The following is an 18626-nucleotide window of genomic DNA, read 5'->3' on the forward strand; positions in this document are numbered from 1 at the left end:
TCTACAGTTTCCAGACAGATCATCTAATCAGCCAGTCACATGTCGCTGGGGAAACCAACAGCCTCCTCGGCTGCTGATCAGCTGTAAAGCGGCAGCCTTTCAACACCCCCTTCTCTCTTTGTAAAAGAAAAAGCTCGATCTTCTTTTGGTCCCTAGGCAATTCAGCTCCAGGGACCATGCATTTGCTCCATAAGATGCACAGACATTTCCCCCTTACTTTTCAGGAGGAAAAAAGTGCATCTTATGGAGCGAAAAATACGGTAAATTAATCAGAAAACCTAAGTTCTGTAACGCAACAGGTATTTGCAGTGTAAAAGGAACATTGCAAATTGGGACAGAAGCTCTTTCATTATAACCAGTAAAAACGAATGCAATAAACCCCATCTATGAATGCAGCTTTAGTTTCTTTTTACAGGAATTATGTATATTATAATATGCTTGCAAGCTTCCCATAAGCATATGTTTGACCACTGTGAGAACAGGACGCTAGGCTAAATTGTCCTTTGGCCTACCTGATCTAACAGGGTCATCTTATGTTCTTATTAATGTACAGTACTGCAAGACATCCAGTATGGATCTCCAATGCTGTATAGAACAACCCTTGCCCTTGAAATACAGCAAGAACATTAAATATGTATTCTTTAATACAAGCATTCCCAAAAGGTCTCAAGTAGCGTATGCATAATCGCTTTCTTAATATTTGTTTTCTACAAAATTAGAACAAAATATACAAAGCAAATGGTGTAACATCTGTGAAATCCACAAGAATTACTATGTTCTTTAATGATACACTCACCTTTGCCCCCCCCCCCCAGTTTAGGGAGCCATTTAAAACAGATGGCAATGTTAATTTTAATTGCCTTGAATTTTCTTTCAGAAACAACGCAACAGGTATTAAAATTGCCCCTGGGGGAAAGGTACAGGATTTATACGGCTGCACTGCATTTGGGCTTCTGCATTAAGAGATGTACTTTGGCCTTTGAATCACTGTCAGTGGACTCTCTGTGTTCAATTATCTCCTATGTCCACAATGTTTTCCGCAAATGGAAACGCCAGGTGGGTGTTTGGCATTGCCCCTCCTTTGCCATAGATGAACCAAGGAGGGCACTGAGATTCCATGAGAGTTAAGTGATAGAATTCAAGCACACCAACCTTGGCAGCCACTGTGTAGAGTTCAAATTGCTAGTAAATAATAATGCTGCAACTAAAAAGAGGAATTAAAAAAAAATCCTAAATTTTTAAAAATTTTATTTTTCAATTATAATTTTTGGATAACCAAGCAGCTTTATATAGAGAAAGCACAGAAGTGTTTATCTGGCACTTTTGGATAGTACATAATAACTTTTGCCCGAACTCTCTAAAACACACATTCAGTCCACTTGCTTGGTCCATAGTCCATGTTACTTCAGCCTATATACACCATATTTACAGTCATTGCAACTATCTTCTTGGCTACTTTGGGGGTTTTTGTTTTTCCAAAGATGTCCTCTAGCCTATCTTTGCTAAACAGAATCCACAGTACACACCATAACTAGAGAACACACTGCGGTGAAATGAGGAAAGTCCCATCAGTACAGACATTTGATGGCATGCAGTTCTTAAAAGAAAATGTAAAGCTTTAGAAAGAGAAAGAAATCTGAATATTCAAGGCGCTAGCAAAAAGAAGGGGCTGTTCATTGTTTCTGTAAAAAAGGCACTTGGGAGTGGGGGAATGGAACCAGAGGAATCGCAGCTGACTTTAAAATTCAGTTTGGCTTCATTAAAAAAAAGGCTCTTCAAAATACCAAGAGATTCTACTCAGGCTTTTGTGTAGATAAAAATCAGTTGCTGAGCAGACTTAACGTCAAGGACATAAAATGTTTAACAACTACCTTGTACATAAGTAAGAAAAGCATAGTTTACGCAAAAAAAGGTTACTAAAAAGCAGCAATGCATAGCCTTCCTTGGAAATAATGCATATCGGTAGACGTCAAGTGTCAAAGTCTAATAATGAAAGATACCCTTTCAGTAGCACTGTCATGATACAATTGAATTTAAGAAAATGCAATGAAGTTTCACATAGATCCCTTTTCGGGGAAATCTGAGGTCATAATCCGCCATACCACATGCCAAACATGTCCAAATGTCCTTGATGGCTGCTGTCAAGTAAATGGAATCAAGAGTCACACTCTTAAAAGCTCTCTTGTAGGAAGCGTCCCTCGCGCGGCCTCTTCAGAGCAACTATCTGAATCTGCACAGTAATTCTTTGCACTTCCTCCATTGCCCCACCCTGAGGGTTCTCCCCCCCCTCCTTTTTCTTCCCCCTTCCACAGACAAACTGAGAACATCCGCCGAAAGAAGTATTTGGCAACTTTAATACTCGGTGGGGGGGGGGAGAAAGATGAATGGACCACAGCTCACTTTAGGTTGAACGTCATCAGTGGCCTCTCCTCTCGCTTTTGCCAAGGACTCTTTTTATCTTCTCCTTGATCGTCGTCGTCGTCATCATCCTCGTCGTCTTCATCATCTTCAGCTTCGTTATGGACAGTCATTCCGTGCTCTGGGCTCGTTAAAGGCTCTGGTGAACTTTCCACTGTTCGTTTTAGCGTCTCCTCCTGCAGGCTGGGCAGCTGGCTGCCCGTCCTTCTGCTCCCTGCCTCCAACAGGCACCTCAGAGCACTGTCTTCCGGGCTGCAAACGGCAGTACCGCATTCGCTGCCACTTTGGTCCATATCATCCAAATACACAAGCTGCGTGTAAGCTGTGCTGTCGGGGGCTTTCTGCTCCTTTTGTGGATGTACCTGAACTTGCAGGTGGGTTTGGTGCAGGGACAAATGATCTCCCCTTCCCCTTCGGGCGGATTTGGGCTCGTTCATGTCCACCCCAGAATCCAAGCTGGCGTCGTTGCTTCCGTTCCTCCCAGCTCTTTGAAGATCGATGTACGAATGTCTAACGTGAGCGTTGGAGCGCCCGTCTAGAGAAACAAACCATGCCCGAGGATGAGGTAAAGGCTTGCCTCCTCCTAACTCCATGAGAGCTTTCTCTGTAAGAAGCTGCACTTCGCTATTCATCTGCGCCAAAGAGGCGTCGTTGAGCGATGCCGGAATGGATACAGATTCAGACATGGAGACATTCTGGGTGCTCCATTCACTTGCTCCAGCTTCTTGCAAATGCTGCTGAGATATTGCTTGAGCGGCCAGCTGCTGGGGCTGCATCTGCTGCTGCGAGTGTGGGAAGAGCTGTGAATGAGGGCTCGACAGTTCCGCCTGGAGTCTTTCTATGTCGATCTGCTGATCGGTGGGGACAACCAGAGGCTGGCTAATGTAAGGATGTTCTCCAGGAAGTTTCATATAATGGCCTGGAATAACCAGCGTAGGCAATACTTTTCTGTAAACACTGTCATTAACCTGATCAACAGAATTACAGCAGACCAGCTGACCTGGCCGAGGGAAGGAAGTGGGTCTCTCGAGGTGGTCAACAGAGCGAGACATCATACATTCACTGGGCCTGCAGTCTAACAGTTCTGTTTCGGGTGCTGAAGGGATGGGGTACAGTTGCTCCTGAAGATTGTATTTGCTTCCTGTAGAAATATGGTTCATGGAGGCCTGCTCCGGCTTCTCAAATAAAGGCCGAGTCAACATTGCACTGTAACTCCTCCTGTGATCTTCTTTGTCAGGGGAGTCGTATCCTTCTGATGCCTCCATAGATTTCCTGGGGTTTATAGGAAAGCTATCCACTGATTTAAGGTAGTCTTTTCGCAGAGTGTCGCTAGAGGCCATGTTCTCTAGAGACATACGGCTCTGATCCTTCTCCTTATGGGAAAGCAACTCCTCCCGGGAACTAAACTCTTGCGAGGTGCTGTATGTGTGCTTGAGCATGGGAGTGCGCATATCTGCTTCTCCTCCCGAACACACTTTCTCCATGCGCACAGCCCCCATCAGCTCCTTGTGGCCGGAGGATTCTGTGTGTCCATTGCTGGCAACAGACAACCCGCCAGGAAATTCTGACTCACGGCGCGAAAATATCAAGTTGAGGTGGGACATAGAGGTTGACTGGTCCTTCTTAGCGCCACTAAGCGTTGAGGACAGCTGCAGTTTCTTATGACGTGGTTTCAGACACTTTCGCCTATCGTAAAAAGAGAACAAAAATAGTTAGCACCTGCAACAAGATATTGCCTTTTGTTAAGTGAATGCTCCTATTCAGTGTTCCAACCTGACAGCTCTGCAAAGAACAGGTTTTCTTAGTGGTAACTCACCGTTCATTGAATGTTCTCCTTAGAGAACGATGCCCATCACCATCTTTATCTGTTTTTGGTTGCCAGGCAGAAACATTTTGGCCCTTAATTTGTATATTTGTGGCCTACTGTATTTTTGCGCTCATCTTTTTAGTGGGGCAGGTGAGGCTGGATTTGCCTGTACATTTTACTTCTATATACAGTGGTACCTCAAATCTTCCTTCAAACGAAATCCTTTTTCTTCCACTGCTGTTCTTCCCTTTGAAAACGAGGCCCTCATTTTGACTAGGTGGATATCACATGTGGTTCCCTCGCTGCGAGAAGTGAGGTTACAGGGAACCAGGCAGAGGGCCTTCTCGGTAGTGGCGCCCTCCCACCAGATGTCAAGGAAATAAACAACTATCTGACTTTTAGAAGACACCTGAAGGCAGCCCTGTATCGGGAAGTTTTTAATGTTTGATGTGTTACAATTTTTTACGTGTTGTAAGCTGCCCAGAGTGGCTGGGGGAAATGCAATCAGATGGGTGGGATATGAATAAAGAATGCCTGAACAGAGCTCATAACAGGGAACTGAAATCCAAAGGTGTTCTTTGTTTGACTATTATGGCAGCTGGTATACCTATCAGAGCACCAACTGCAAGTGTTTGTGGGAAAGCACCATTTCCCCTCCACTTGCTAGTTCTTTGAAACCAGGACCGGTGCTAGGGCTTCTTGCGCCCTAGGTGAACCACCTTCTGGTGCTTCCCGCCAAAGCCTGCTTTAGCAGGAAGTGGGGGGGGTGGAGAGGCAAGCAGCAGTTTCTCCGCTGTAGCGGAGAGCTGCTGCTCGCCCACCCCGCCGCCCGCCCCCTGCCAAAGCCTGCTTTAGCGGGATGGTGGAGAGGCAAGCAGCAGTTTCTCCGCTGTAGCGGAGAAGCTGCTGCTCGCCCATCCCACCCCCTGCCAAAGCCTGCTTTAGTGGGAGCCGGGGTGGTGGTGTAGGGGGCAAGCAGCACCTCTCCGCTACAGCGGAGAAGCTGCTGCTAGCCCGTCCCGCCCAAGCCTGGCCAGCGCCCCCTCCATTTTGGCGCCCTAGGTAATTGCCTAGTTCACCTAAATGGACGCGCCGGCCCTGTTTGAAACCAACCCCACCAGGATGACAAAATGAAATGGCAAACAATAGACATTAAGTTGATGACTTTGGAGTGCCTCTCCTCCAGTTATACTACGATGCCTGTCACCTTAAGCAACTGAAACAGGTCGTACGGGGAGATCAGGATGTGGACTCCTGAACTGGTACCAAGATCACTATTACAAAGTGCTTCCCTTTCTAAAGATAACTGCACATGGTTTAAACGAAACTGATAACCCCCTTTTGTAAAGCTACCCTTTTGGGGGAAACGGGCGTGACTCCTAGTTCCCCATTGTGCCCCTTTTTATACCACAGAGGAAAGCAATTTTAGGCAATTTAAGAAATGGGCAACTAGAGGGTTGTACAAAATACACAATCTATTCAAACTGATCAGTTACTGGCTCAACTAGGGGACATCGGTCCGAATTAGTTTCAGATGGTTCAGAACCAATCATTCAGTTCTTGTTTTTTATCTCACTCAAGGTGCTCCTAGAGATCCAGTGGTTTTTTCCTTTTTCCTTTTTGAGAGCTTCTGTGCCAAGAGAGAGAAAATTTAAAGGATCACCCATCAGGATGGAATGTTTTTTTCCCCTCCTAGTATTAAAGCAAAATGGGAAGATGATCTCTGTACACAAACTGAGGAAACACAGTGGAGAGTATAGACTTAATTTCCTCCCTATTGGCGGCCTGCAGGCTTTGAGACAGCAGAACACTTGCGCCACAAATCCCCATCCATGCTGCAAGGGTGGTGGTTCAAAGGTACGAGAATAAGCTTTAGCAGAAAAGCTATCAGAAGTGAGTCGAGTTAGAAGGGCAGCAGAATCGATACACTTTCATAGGGACTTCATATCCCTTAGACTAAGTTGAACTGTGAAACTTCCAGAGGTCCCCAAATCATTTTGACATGACCTACTGCCTAAACATCTGTGGTCCCGATATTGTGACTTACTGCTATGGACCGTAATATGCTCAGTATACGAAGACCCTTTTAGGAAGTATGAGATGGACAATGTAGTTACACTGCAGTTTTAGGTTGCGTTTTTTTTTTTTTAAATGGATGCTTGGAATGTAGGATGGAAAATTTACTGGGAAACTCAATTTAAATCTTAATTGGTTAAAAAGAAGAAAGAGTTGCGGGGTATTGTTTAAAATATTTGGCCCTGTTTAAAGCACCTTAATACTCTGTATTATTCAATGCATTTCAGCGTCCTCTACTGTTTTGGAGGCTAATCTGGCTCAGTATTGCGATACTTAGTGCATTTTATCATTCTGCACTGCCAGGTACAGCTTAAAGTGCTTAAAGTGCTTTGCCTTGCTTAGAACACTTTACTATTCTGTACTACTTAAAGCACTTAGCGCCTCTTACAACTTGGGAGGCTATTGGGACAAACAAAACTACAAAGACTATAAAAGCTATACTGAGACATACATCGGGACACTGAACTGAGATATAAATTGAGAGACATATCCAGCCCGTTTTGCGAGAGATGGCAAGTTATAAACTGGACCTCTTAAATGAGGATAATTAAGAAGAACTACGACCCTAACGGTGGGAGAATCAGACCAACAAGCGATTTAATTGAAGACAGGACTCGGGATCAAAGATATTGAAGATTGATTTAATAGACGTACAGAGGCCTTTTCACTGTTGCCGTGGGGTCGGAGGCTTATGACCAAAGAGACGATATAGACTTCTTGGAAAAACAGATAAAGGGCGTCCATGAATTGATATAGAGCAAATTGTTATTTGGCAACCCTGGCACTGTGCTCTTTCCTAATAAGACCCTCCCCCTTCTCTACCTTTCCCACACCCACCAATTGTTTTTTTTTCCTTTCCCCTTTTTCTTTTATTTCTCCCTCTTCCCCTTTCCCCCCCCTGTTTCTCTTCTCTTCTTTCCTTTTGCTCTTCTTCTTTCTCTTTCGTTTTTTTTCTCTCCTCTTTTTTTTTCTCCTTTCTTTCTTTTTCTTTTGCTTCTGCTTAATACACATATTCCCTTTTTATTTTTTTCCCATTCCCCCCCCTCTTATCTTTTCTTTTTCTTTTTTTGGGGTGGGAGAGAGAAAGGTGCTCTTAATTTAAATCGAATGGTCTACTACAATGTCAAACAAAAAAAATTCTGTACCAATTCAGAACAGAAGAGGATCAATAATTGATTCCGACTCCGCAATGGATATTAAGGAGTTGATGTTAAATTTAAGAAAAGATATATTAGATCTAAAGCAGGAATTAAAGCAAGAAATTGGAGAAAATACCAAAAAAAATGAAGAACAATTCCAAAAAATGGGGGAAAAATTAGACCAGAATGTGAAGGCAACCGAATCCCTATCTAAACAGGTGGAGGATTTGGCAAAAAAAAATATGGAATTGAACACAACGGTACAGGATTTAAAAGGGAGGATGCACAGCGCGGAGGAAACCACAAAAAAACTGGTTCGGGAAGGAAAAGAAGTTAAAAAAGAGGTAAATAAGACCAAGAAAGAAGTCCTAAGCTTAAGATCGGAACAGGAAGCTATTCTAGACTCTTTAGCCATATTACAGATGCAAAGAAAAGAAAAAACTTTGCGTCTGAGAGGTATAGTAGAGGAAGTAGACGAGAAGCTAGAGGGGAAAATAGTGCCTATACTTGCAAACTGGTTGGACATGCAGGAACAAGAACTAGCTCTTAGCATTGAATCCATGTATAGAACTAATTCAAAAATTGCAAAAGCGAATAAATGGCCATCAGATTGTTTGATTAACTTCAGAGCAATGGATGTTAGAAATAGGATTTTACAAACTAGTAATAGAAAAAAACTGGAAATTGCGGGGAAAGAAATATCGATATATAAGTTTATCCCGAATAGACTATTAAAAAAAAGAGAAATATATAAACCCCTGGTGGAAGCATTAAAAAAAAAAGATATAAAACATAAATGGGAGTACCCAGAGGGGATATCTTTTTTCTACAAAGGTATGAGAAAGAAATGTTTGACTGGGGCGGATATGGAAAGATTCCGGAGAACTTATAAGGGGGATTTTGGAGATAATAACCAACAAGATGTGGAAGTAGGAGAGTTAGTTGATGAAGAAGAATCCAACTAAAATGTATTTTATGATAAGTATTATTATTAAGTGAAAAATAAATGATGGAACTGAAAATAGTATCTTGGAATATAAATGGATTGAATGAAAAAACAAAAAGGAATAAAATATTTCATGTGTTAGAAAAACAAAAAAATGATATCATATGTTTGCAGGAAACACATGTTTTACCAAATCATCAAAAAATCTTGATAAATAGAAAACTGGGCCAAGAATTTATCGCCTCATATAAAAAGAAAAAAAGAGGAGTGATAATGTATATACATCCAAGACTTGAGCCAAAATTTATATACAAAGACGACCAAGGAAGAACTTTAATGGTAGAAATTCAATTCAAGGGAGAAAGACTGATTCTAATAGGAATATATGCTCCAAATGAAAAGAAGAAAGAATTTTATCAGGAATTGCAAGAAAAACTACATGAATATATAGGGGAGAGACTTATTATGATGGGAGACCTAAATGGGGTAGTGGAGCCCAAGGTAGATAGATCCAAAAAAAGATCTGACATCAAACAAAGTAGGCTACCCAATACATTTTTCCAAATGGTGGATATTATGGGACTATACGATTCGTGGAGATTCAAACATCCTTCAGATAAAGAGTATACATTCTATTCACATTCAAAGAAATCTGCCGGGAGAATAGATGCAATATGGACATCAAAGGACATACTCGGGGAGATCCATAAGGCAGAAATACATCCTAATATCTTATCTGATCATAATTTACTTCAATTAGATATAAGAGGGAGGCAAATAGGGGGTAGGAGATGGAAACTGAACGAAAATCTACTGAAGGATGACAAGATCTTATCACTGGCTAGAAAAACATTAAAAGAATATTTCCAAATAAACAACAACAATGAAGTCAACATTATGACCGTTTGGGAGGCAAGCAAAGCCGTCCTTAGGGGCTTCTTCATACAGCAGAATTCATATCAGAGGAAAATAAAAGAAGGGAAAAAAATAAAATTATGGGAAGAAATAAAAAGCCATGAAAGAGAATTATTTAATGACCCAGAGAATGAGACCATCAAAGATAAAATAAAGCTCCTACAGACTCAGTTTGAGATGATAATAAACGATGAGATAGAATGGAAAATTAAATCTACAAAGCAAAGATTTTTTGAATATGGAAACAAACCAGGTAGATTACTGGCCTGGCAACTGAAGGAAAAGAAAAATCAACGAATCATAAATAGAATTAAAATAGGAGAGAATTGGATCACTGAACAAGCAAAAGTAAATAAATGCTTTATAGAATATTATACTGACTTATATAAAAAGGAGGAGGAGGAAGGGGAAAAAATCAACACATATATTAATAAAAATAAATTAAAAGCGATACCTAAGGAAAAACTGGACAGTCTAAACCTATTAGTATCAGACATGGAAATTCAACAGGCCATTAAAAAATTACAACAAGGAAAATCACCCGGTCCTGATGGACTCACGGCCCTTTATTATAAAAAACTAGAAGAAGAGCTAATTCTACCATTAAAAAATACAATTAATGAAATCCTGCTTACTGGAGAGATACCAAACACATGGAAAGACAGTTTCATAACGTTAATACTTAAACCAGATACAGACCCTACTTCAATGGCAAACTACAGACCTATCGCACTTCTAAACACCGATTATAAATTATTTGCAGACATAATAGCCCAAAGACTTAAAATAGTGCTTCAAGATACAATTCATAAAGACCAGACAGGGTTTTTACCCAAGCGCCATCTAAACAACAACGTGAGGCACATTATCAATATTATCGAATATTTAGATTATAAGATAAACAAACCAGCGGCATTAATGCTTTTGGATGCCGAAAAAGCATTCGATAAAATATCTTGGGCATTTATGTTAGAACTGATGAGGCAGATGGAAATGGGAGATAGATTTTGTAAAGGAATTAATGCCATTTATAAGGAACAAAGGGCCAACCTTATAATAAATGGGACAATAACAGGAAGCCTTCCTATATGCAAGGGGACACGACAGGGGTGCCCACTTTCCCCCCTAATCTTCATTATGGTAATGGAGATATTAAACAACCAGCTTAGAGAAGATCCAGGTATTACAGGGATTAAAAAACAAGAGAGATCGTACAAAATAAAAGCATTCGCGGACGACCTAATCCTGACGACAGAAGATCCTCAAAAAAGCATTGTGCGAGCCATCGAAATAATCGAAGAATATGGAGGCCTGGCAGGTTTTAAACTGAATAAAGCTAAAACGAAGCTATTAGTAAAAAACATGTCAGAGAAAGAGGTCGAACTGTTGGAAAAGAGCACAGGCTTAAAGGTATGTCATAAAGTCAAATATTTAGGGATATGGATCAGTCCAAAGAATATAAATTTATTTCAAGATAACTATACACCTACCTGGAATACAATAAAACTCAACATGGAAAAGTGGAATAAACTTAAATTGTCTTTATTGGGAAGAGTGGCTACAATAAAAATGATGGTGCTTCCAAAGCTCCTATTCCTTTTTCAGACAATACCGATACTGGGGGGGGAAGATAAAATAAAAGAATGGCAGAGACACATAACGAAATATTTATGGCAGGGTCAGCGTCCTCGAATAAAGCACCTCAATATGATAGATATCAAGATAAGAGGAGGACTGGCCCAGCCAGATATAATATTATACTATGACGCTGCCTGTCTAACATGGATTGCTGATTGGTGTAGGCTTGATAACCCAGAATTGTTGGACCTTGAAGGTTTCAACCTAAGGTTTGGTTGGCATGCTTACCTAAACTACGAAAAGTACAAAGTACATAAAGATTTCTCTAGTCATATTATAAGAGGCTCTTTGCTGAAAGTTTGGCAAAAACACAAACATCTTTTAGAGCAAAGGATGCCATGGTGGAACTCCCCCCTGGAGGCTCAAGCATTAAGGCGTGGAAATACGAAGTCCAGCTGGTTGACATATCAGGACTTATTAGAGGAAAAAAATAACAAATTAGAATTAAAACCATATGAGAATCTAAAAGACACAGTAAATGATTGGTTTACATATTACCAACTTTTTGAAAGGTATAAAATGGACAGTAAATTAGGTTTTGAAAAAGGGCCATCTAAATTTCAATTAGAAGTAGTAAATTCTAAAACTAAAACCCTTTCAAAAGCATATAAGTTATTATTGGACTGGACAGTAATGGACGAGCAAGTTAAGTCCACTATGACGCACTGGGCTCAGGATGTAGGCCACAACATAATGATGGTAAGATGGGAAAATCTATGGAGATCTAGTTGGAGTTTCACAACATGTAATGTAATTAGAGAGAATATGATAAAGATGTTTTATAGATGGCATCTCACTCCTTATAAACTCTCAAAAATGTTTAAAAATGTGAGCAACATCTGTTGGAGGTGTAAGGAAGTTGGAAACTGGTACCATATCTGGTGGGAGTGTGGTAAAATAGCAAATTTCTGGAATGAAATACATTCAGAAATAGAAGAAATCTTTGGAACCAAATTCCCCAAAACTCCAGAGGCCTACCTCATAGGCATAACTATACCAGACATACCGAGAAAAATGAGGAATTTTTTCTTATATGCCTCAACTGCAGCAAAAATCTTAATTGGGACTAAGTGGAAAAGTGCAATAATACCATCCAGGAGGGAATGGTTATACAAAATTTTAGAATACATAGAACTTGCATATCTCTCAGAAAAGATAAAAGATAACCCGAGAGAAAAGTTCACTGAAGAATGGAGCAGATTTATGCAATACCTAAAGGAAAAATGCAGTATTAACACAGTACTAGCTTTGGAATAACCCCTGTTATCTGGAAAACGACACAGGAATTAAAAAAGCACACAAGATTAAACCACCAAGAAATATAAGAAATAAAGTAAAAGAGGTCGGTGTCATAATTTTATTTATGATGATCAATTTTCTTACTTATTTTGATGAAGAGATTGACAGGGAAGTCAAAGAACGATATTGTTTGGCAATCTGGTCTTACCGTGGTAGGCGGAAGGCTAGGAAGAACAAGTTTATATATATATTTTAAAAAAAAAACAACAACAACAACAACTTATGTAATAAAAATATAATTGATTGAAAATGAGTTTGGAAGATGTTAAATTATTTGGATATATGTATATGTATTGGTATAAGGTATTGTAATTGTATTATTGTAACTGTAATTGTATGAATGTAACTGGATGTGTATATGTGTATGTGTGAATTATGTGTAAATGGAATTGTATAATGTATCACAATAAAAAAAAAAAAAAGAAGAAGAAAGAGTTGTTTTACCTGCAGTAGTACAAGAGGAGGCACAGTAAAACCAGAAGTATCAGAGCCATCCCTCCTAAAATAGCCAAAAGAAACACTGTGTGGTAAGTGCTTATGTCCTGGGTTACAACGGGACCTAGAAGAGAAAAAGTTGAAAAGGATGAAGAAAAGCAACCCAACCAATACAGAGCTTTCCAAATCCCCTCTGAGTGCATATTTAAGGGACTGGCTGGCTCTGGGTCCAAGTGTGCACCCCTCCCTGCCTTGGAACAGGGGTAGTTTTTGGTCTCTCAAATTTCAGTGGCTCCCTCTGTGACGCTAAAATTCAGTGCCCCCAACTCTTGCACCCCATTCTACATTATTGTTGCGGCGCCGGCACCCAGCACAGCTGAACCAATCATGCTATCCTAAAACAGTGTGGTGTAGTGGTTAAGAGCAGTAGTCTTGTAATCTGGTGAACTGGGTTCGCGTCTCCGCTCCTCCACATGCAGCTGCTGGGTGACCTTGGGCTAGTCACACTTCTTTGAAGTCTCTCAGCCCCACTCACCTCACAGAGTGTTTGTTGTGGGGGAGGAAGGGAAAGGAGAATGTTAGCTGCTTTGAGACTCCTTAGGGTAGTGATATAGCGGGATATCAAATCCAAACTCCTCCTCCTCCTCCTCCTCCTCCTCTTCTTCTTCCCTTGTAGGTGCTTCTGCAGGCAGCAGGAGTGATGCCACCCGTGCCAGACAGTGACAAGTGACCCACCATTTATACTTCCCACAATGCCCCAGAGCCAGGACCGGTGCTAGGGTTTCTGGCGCCCTAGGCAGACCACCTTCTGGCGCCCCCCGCCAAAGCCTGCTTTAGCGGGAGGTGGGGGGTGGGGTGGAGAGGCAAGCAGCAGTTTCTCTGCTGAAAGGAGAAGCTGCTGCTCCCCCGTCCCACCTCCCGCCCCCCGCCAAAGCCTGCTTTAGCGGGAGCCGGGGGGTGGTGTAGGGGGCAAGCAGCAACTCTCCGCTACAGCGGAGAAGCTGCTGCTAGCCCCCCCCCGCCCAAGCCTGGCCAGCGCTCCCTCCATTTTGGCGCCCTAGGCAATTGCCTAGTTCGCCTTAATGGACGCGCAGGCCCTGCCCAGAGCAGTAGCACATTGGGAGGGCCTTGTGGGTAATTAAAATGGCAGGTGCACTGATACTATAGTGAAACACACAGGCCCTTTCACAGCATAGTGGGCAGATATTTATGGAGCGAAGAAAAGAAAACTCTCATTTCACCTGGATTTGTGGGGGACATGGCTGCAACCCAGTATCCCAGCTGTGGGGCAATATACGTCCAGGTCATCTCATTTCCTTCTCGTTCTACGATGCCCAAGCTGCTTTTCAACCATGTTCCTGTAACACAGGGATTCAAAATGCATTTAGCAACACCATACAAGTAAGGCTTAACAACTCTGTGTACTGACACAAGTCACCTTGTGGCGAAAGGCCTCTTTTGAGATGGTTTTCGCTTTGTTTTAAAATAACAAGAGAGACCAGGGCTGCAGTTGCGTTTATCTTTTAAGTGGCCCTTCAGCCCCAATGAAAACAGTGTGACTTGCTTCTGAGTAAGAATGCAGAGGATTGTGCTATGAAGAAAAAAGTTGGCCGTGATGCTAAACGAGTCACATGGAAACACGTTAGCTGAAGAACAAGACTCGAGTTAACAGAAAATGAAGGGGGCTGAGCTGGGAGGCAAGATTAGACCCTTTCCTTGGTTCCAACCAAAATCCCAACAAAGATGGTATTGTCCAGGGAGAGACGGTCCCCAATGGCCCACACTGAAGTTTAGCAGCATTATAATCTCAATGTTTGGAGTTTATGATAGGGGCTGTAGATGCAGTTCTGGTACAAACATTTAGATGCTGGGCTGTCACGGATGCAGCGAGTGATTTTCTAGGAAGGAATTCATGGAGGAAAAGAGCAGCCCCAGTTATCAAAATCCACGTTAGCACAGGTCATTAAGGCTGCAATCTTATGCACAGTTACCTGGAAGTAAGCACAAATAAGACACAATCTGGCTTATGGGTATAAGTGTGTTCTGCTGGTGTCCCTCAAACCTCTGGAGCTACATGTTTATCACATATGAGCAACAGCAGCAAGCTTTTAGCAAAGGGAGGGTGTGCGCACGCGTCCCATTGTTTTCAATTTAAAGAATGTCTATGTGCCCATCCTAGTACAAATCAACCATCGTGACTTTTAGGCAGTGTTATTAAACGAGCGCAAGCAGTTTTGCTTTCCACCAGCAGTGGGCGCCAAAAGTAACAAATAAGGAGGGAAGCAGGCAAAGTACCTGGAGAGGAGCTCAATTCAAGTTCTGTTGTATTCATTACCCTAGTCATTCTGCTTGATTTGGTGGCACAACTCCTGCTCACTTCTCAAAAATCATATAAATGGGGGCTGTGCCGCCACCACAATCACTTGAAATTAGAATTCTATCCTGTGCTGCAATTGTATTTCAGATGGATTAACGTTACCATCCACAAAACCAGGGATATTTGAGTAACTTGGGAATGGAAAGCCAGCCTGTGCCCAGCTCCTCACACTGAATGCTGATAAGATCTCCTGGACAACCAAAGGGAATCATTAATTTTACAGCCCGGGCAAAATCTGAGTTTACGGCAGGACTGATATTCCGCCAGCGGGGGTGGGGGGTGGGGGAAGACTTGCACCCTCCCTGACTCACGTTACACTTCATTAATACAAACAAAATCCTTCCCAAGTCTCTTTTAAAAGTTCTTTGTTGCTCCCGCTGAGTGAATTTTGTCCCTGAGCAGCGCAGCCATCAAAGGAGCCAGGCGGAGGTCACACACACAAGCTTTCTTAGGTAGAGTTCAGCCGTGGTTCCAGCTGAATTAAGGAAAGGCTCAGATCACTTTGCATTTTTTGCCAACAAAAGGAAATACTGTACCCGTGGAGGAAGGAGGTAGCCAACAAAAGAGGCTGTCTTCCTGCATGTACAATGCTCATTTATTCCGCCCGCCTGCTGTTGCTCCTTAACATTTGGGCTGCTGTCAGGAACACCCCTCAGAACACAAAGCAGTCCTGGTTAGGGCAGCGCTTTCTCTGTGGGAGAGGGATTGCGGTGGGTGGGGCTGCAGCCCCCCAGGTGTTGCTAGAGTGAAACTCTCATCGTCCCTGACTATTGGCCATGTGGGCTCGGGCTCATGGGATCATGGGAGCTGGAGTCCAGCAACTGCTCTAAAATATAGAATTGTTTTCCTGCAGAGAGGGGTGAATTTTGCTTTTGCTCAAGTTTCTCATTCCCTCCCCCCCTTTAGTTCACTTTGCCACGTTTCTGCACCGGTTTGTGGATTTTTAAAAAGCAAGTCCTTGTGAAAATCCAGCAGCGTTTTAGTGTTCGTTTCTCCCAATATGCACATCTTTTTATGTAGTTTTGGTCAACATAAACATTTTGGCAGAACCATTTCCCCTTAACAAACACATTTCTGCAGGTGATTTTCACCAATCCATGCATTTTCATACAGGCTTTTATGTATTTTTTGGTACACATTCCTTGGCTTGGGAAAGTGAAAATTAAATGTCAGCTGAATTGAATTTTCCCTCCAACCCTACTTCCTTCCATCACAAAAGCTGCCTCTGTTCTTATCTAGGTATCTCTGCTGGATGCATGGAGGAGGAGACGGCAAGAGCTGGCGAGTGGCTTCCTCCCAGCTCCCAGAGAGCCCCACAATCAGTCATCCCAATTAAATCTCTCTAAGTTCCTGTAGGGAGCCACCTCCTGCCAAAAACCTAAGATGGAATCTTTTATTGTCGCCATGTTTATCTTTGAACATGCCAGAAAATGGGTCCAAAGTATAAATAGAATACAGTGAGGAGAGGGGAGGCATATTTATTTATTTATTATTATTATTATTTATTATTATTATTTTTTAAAAAACCCTTTAAATCTCTGCCTGACAGTTTTGTATGAACTAAGACACAGCTCTGGTCGTTTTATCATAATAACGCTGGTCTAAAAAAAACACACACCACCTAGTCACTCAAAATATACATTTTTATCCACATAGACAACGGAACATAAAAAAAAACACACACACACTAGAATTTTCCATGGAAGTACTGCAGCTGGTTTTTATAGGCCAATATCAATGATCATTTGGCTCCAGCAAAACCCAGATGAGATAATGCTTTCTGATTCTGCTCCAAACATATGCTATCAATATTATAATACTTTTTTGAAAAGAAAAGAAAAGTGATGTAATTGTTTGTGAGGGGACAGAGTTAGCAGGTAACATCCAACCAAGGTACTTTCCTTTTCCTGCCAAGGAAGACATTATTTGTCTCAGCAAGCCTACCCAAGCATGTAATATCAACATGCAATTTTAATGGGTATATTTTTCTTTAAATGCTGCTTTTATTTATATTTAATCTTTCTAATGTTAACTTTTTTAAATGTTTGCTTTTAATTTTTTTTTTTTAAAGTCGCATCTCATATTCTTCTTTGTAATCCGTTTACAGGTCTTCTGTTGAGATTGTGGCATATAAATCTTGTTAAATGAATAAGGGAATGCTGCTCTTGCTGCAGAGAGGAAGGAAGATTATGCAGCACCTAGGTAAACTATGGCACTTGCTCCCAGAGGAAGCAGTGATGGCCCCCAACCTAGATGGCATTAAAAGAAGATGATACAAACTCACAGAGGAGATGACTATCAATGGCTACTAGCTAGGATGGTTATGCTCTGCCTCCACAAATTGAGATAGCAATGCTTCTGAATAAAGGTTAAAAAAAAAGGTAAAGGACCCCTGGATGGTTACTGTAAGTCCAGTCAAAGTCAACTATGGGGTTGCGGCGCTCATCTCACTTTCAGGCCAAGGGAGCCGGCGTTTGTCCGCAGACAGCTTTCCGGGTCATGTGGCCAGCATGACCCAACCGCTTCTGGTGCAACGGAACACCGTGACGGAAACCAGAGCACACAGAAACACCGTTTACCTTCCCGCCACAGCGGTACCTATTTATCTACTTGCACTGGTGTGCTTTCGAACTGCTAGGTGGGCAGGAGCTGGGACAGAGCAATGGGAGCTCACCCCGTTGTGGGGATTCGAACCACCAACCTTCTGATTGGCAAAAGCCCAAGAGGCTCAGTGGTTTAGACCACAGGGCCAACTGCGTTCCACCGGCTGTTGGAAACCACAGAAGGAGAGAGTGCTCTTGTACATGAATCCTGCTTGCAGATTTCCCACAGGCATGTGGTTGGCCGCTGTGAGAACAGAATGCCAGCAGGCCCTTCTTATGTTTTTAAGAATAGCAATTTTTCTATACTGGTATTTTTCACTGGTATATTCTGCCACACATCATTGACCCAATAATGGTGCATTAAGGGTGGGTTTATATTACATATTATTCTGTTTTATTAGTTGTTCTGCAATGCTTTTCCAATGTTACCACACGGTTGCTGTTTGGAGGGAGCCCCTTGCATTATACAGTGCAGCTGGGGCTGAAAAATAAACAAGTGGGAATATTTGTGGTATAACAAGCTACAGGATTTCAGCAGGAAGTTACGGGACATGCGCTGATAGGAAACAAGCTAATGTGTCCACCCCAAAACATTTGAAGGCACAAGCAGTATTGAAAGTGGGATTGTGTAGAACAGGGACCAGCAAACTTTTTCAGCAGGGGGCCGGTCCACTGTCCCTCAGACCTTGTGGGGGGCCAGACTATATTTTGAAAAAATATATACATATGAACGAATTCCTATGCCCCACAAATAACCCAGAGATGCATTTTAAATAAAAGGACACATTCTACTCATGTAAAAACACGCTGATTCCCGGACCATCCGCGGACCAGATTTAGAAGGCGATTGGGCCACATCTGGCCCCTGGACCTTAGTTTGGGGACCCCTGGTGTAGAACCACCATGAAACCACAAGCACAAGGCATAATGACTATGTAATAAAAATGTGTGTCTGGAGGGGCTGTACATCTAC

The 18626-nt window shown here is 42.1% G+C and overlaps 1 protein-coding gene across 3 annotated transcripts in view; it reads right to left on the reverse strand.

The window, feature by feature from the left end:
• Positions 1–2364: 2364 nt before the first annotated feature.
• FAM171A1 (family with sequence similarity 171 member A1) overlaps positions 2365–18626 on the reverse strand; it is an 85128-nt gene continuing 68866 nt past the window's right edge. For all 3 annotated transcript variants that reach the window (XM_033164956.1, XM_033164955.1, XM_033164957.1), the window contains 3 exons: positions 13915–14031; positions 12683–12797; positions 2365–4104 (listed from right to left, as the gene is read on the reverse strand). In XM_033164956.1, coding sequence (XP_033020847.1) covers positions 2397–4104; positions 12683–12797; positions 13915–14031 — 1940 coding nt within the window. In that variant the 3' untranslated portion in view covers positions 2365–2396. The remainder of the gene's footprint in view (positions 4105–12682; positions 12798–13914; positions 14032–18626) is intronic.

The sequence above is a fragment of the Lacerta agilis genome, chromosome 12 (genome assembly GCF_009819535.1).
Source record: "Lacerta agilis isolate rLacAgi1 chromosome 12, rLacAgi1.pri, whole genome shotgun sequence".
NCBI lineage: Eukaryota > Metazoa > Chordata > Lepidosauria > Squamata > Lacertidae > Lacerta > Lacerta agilis.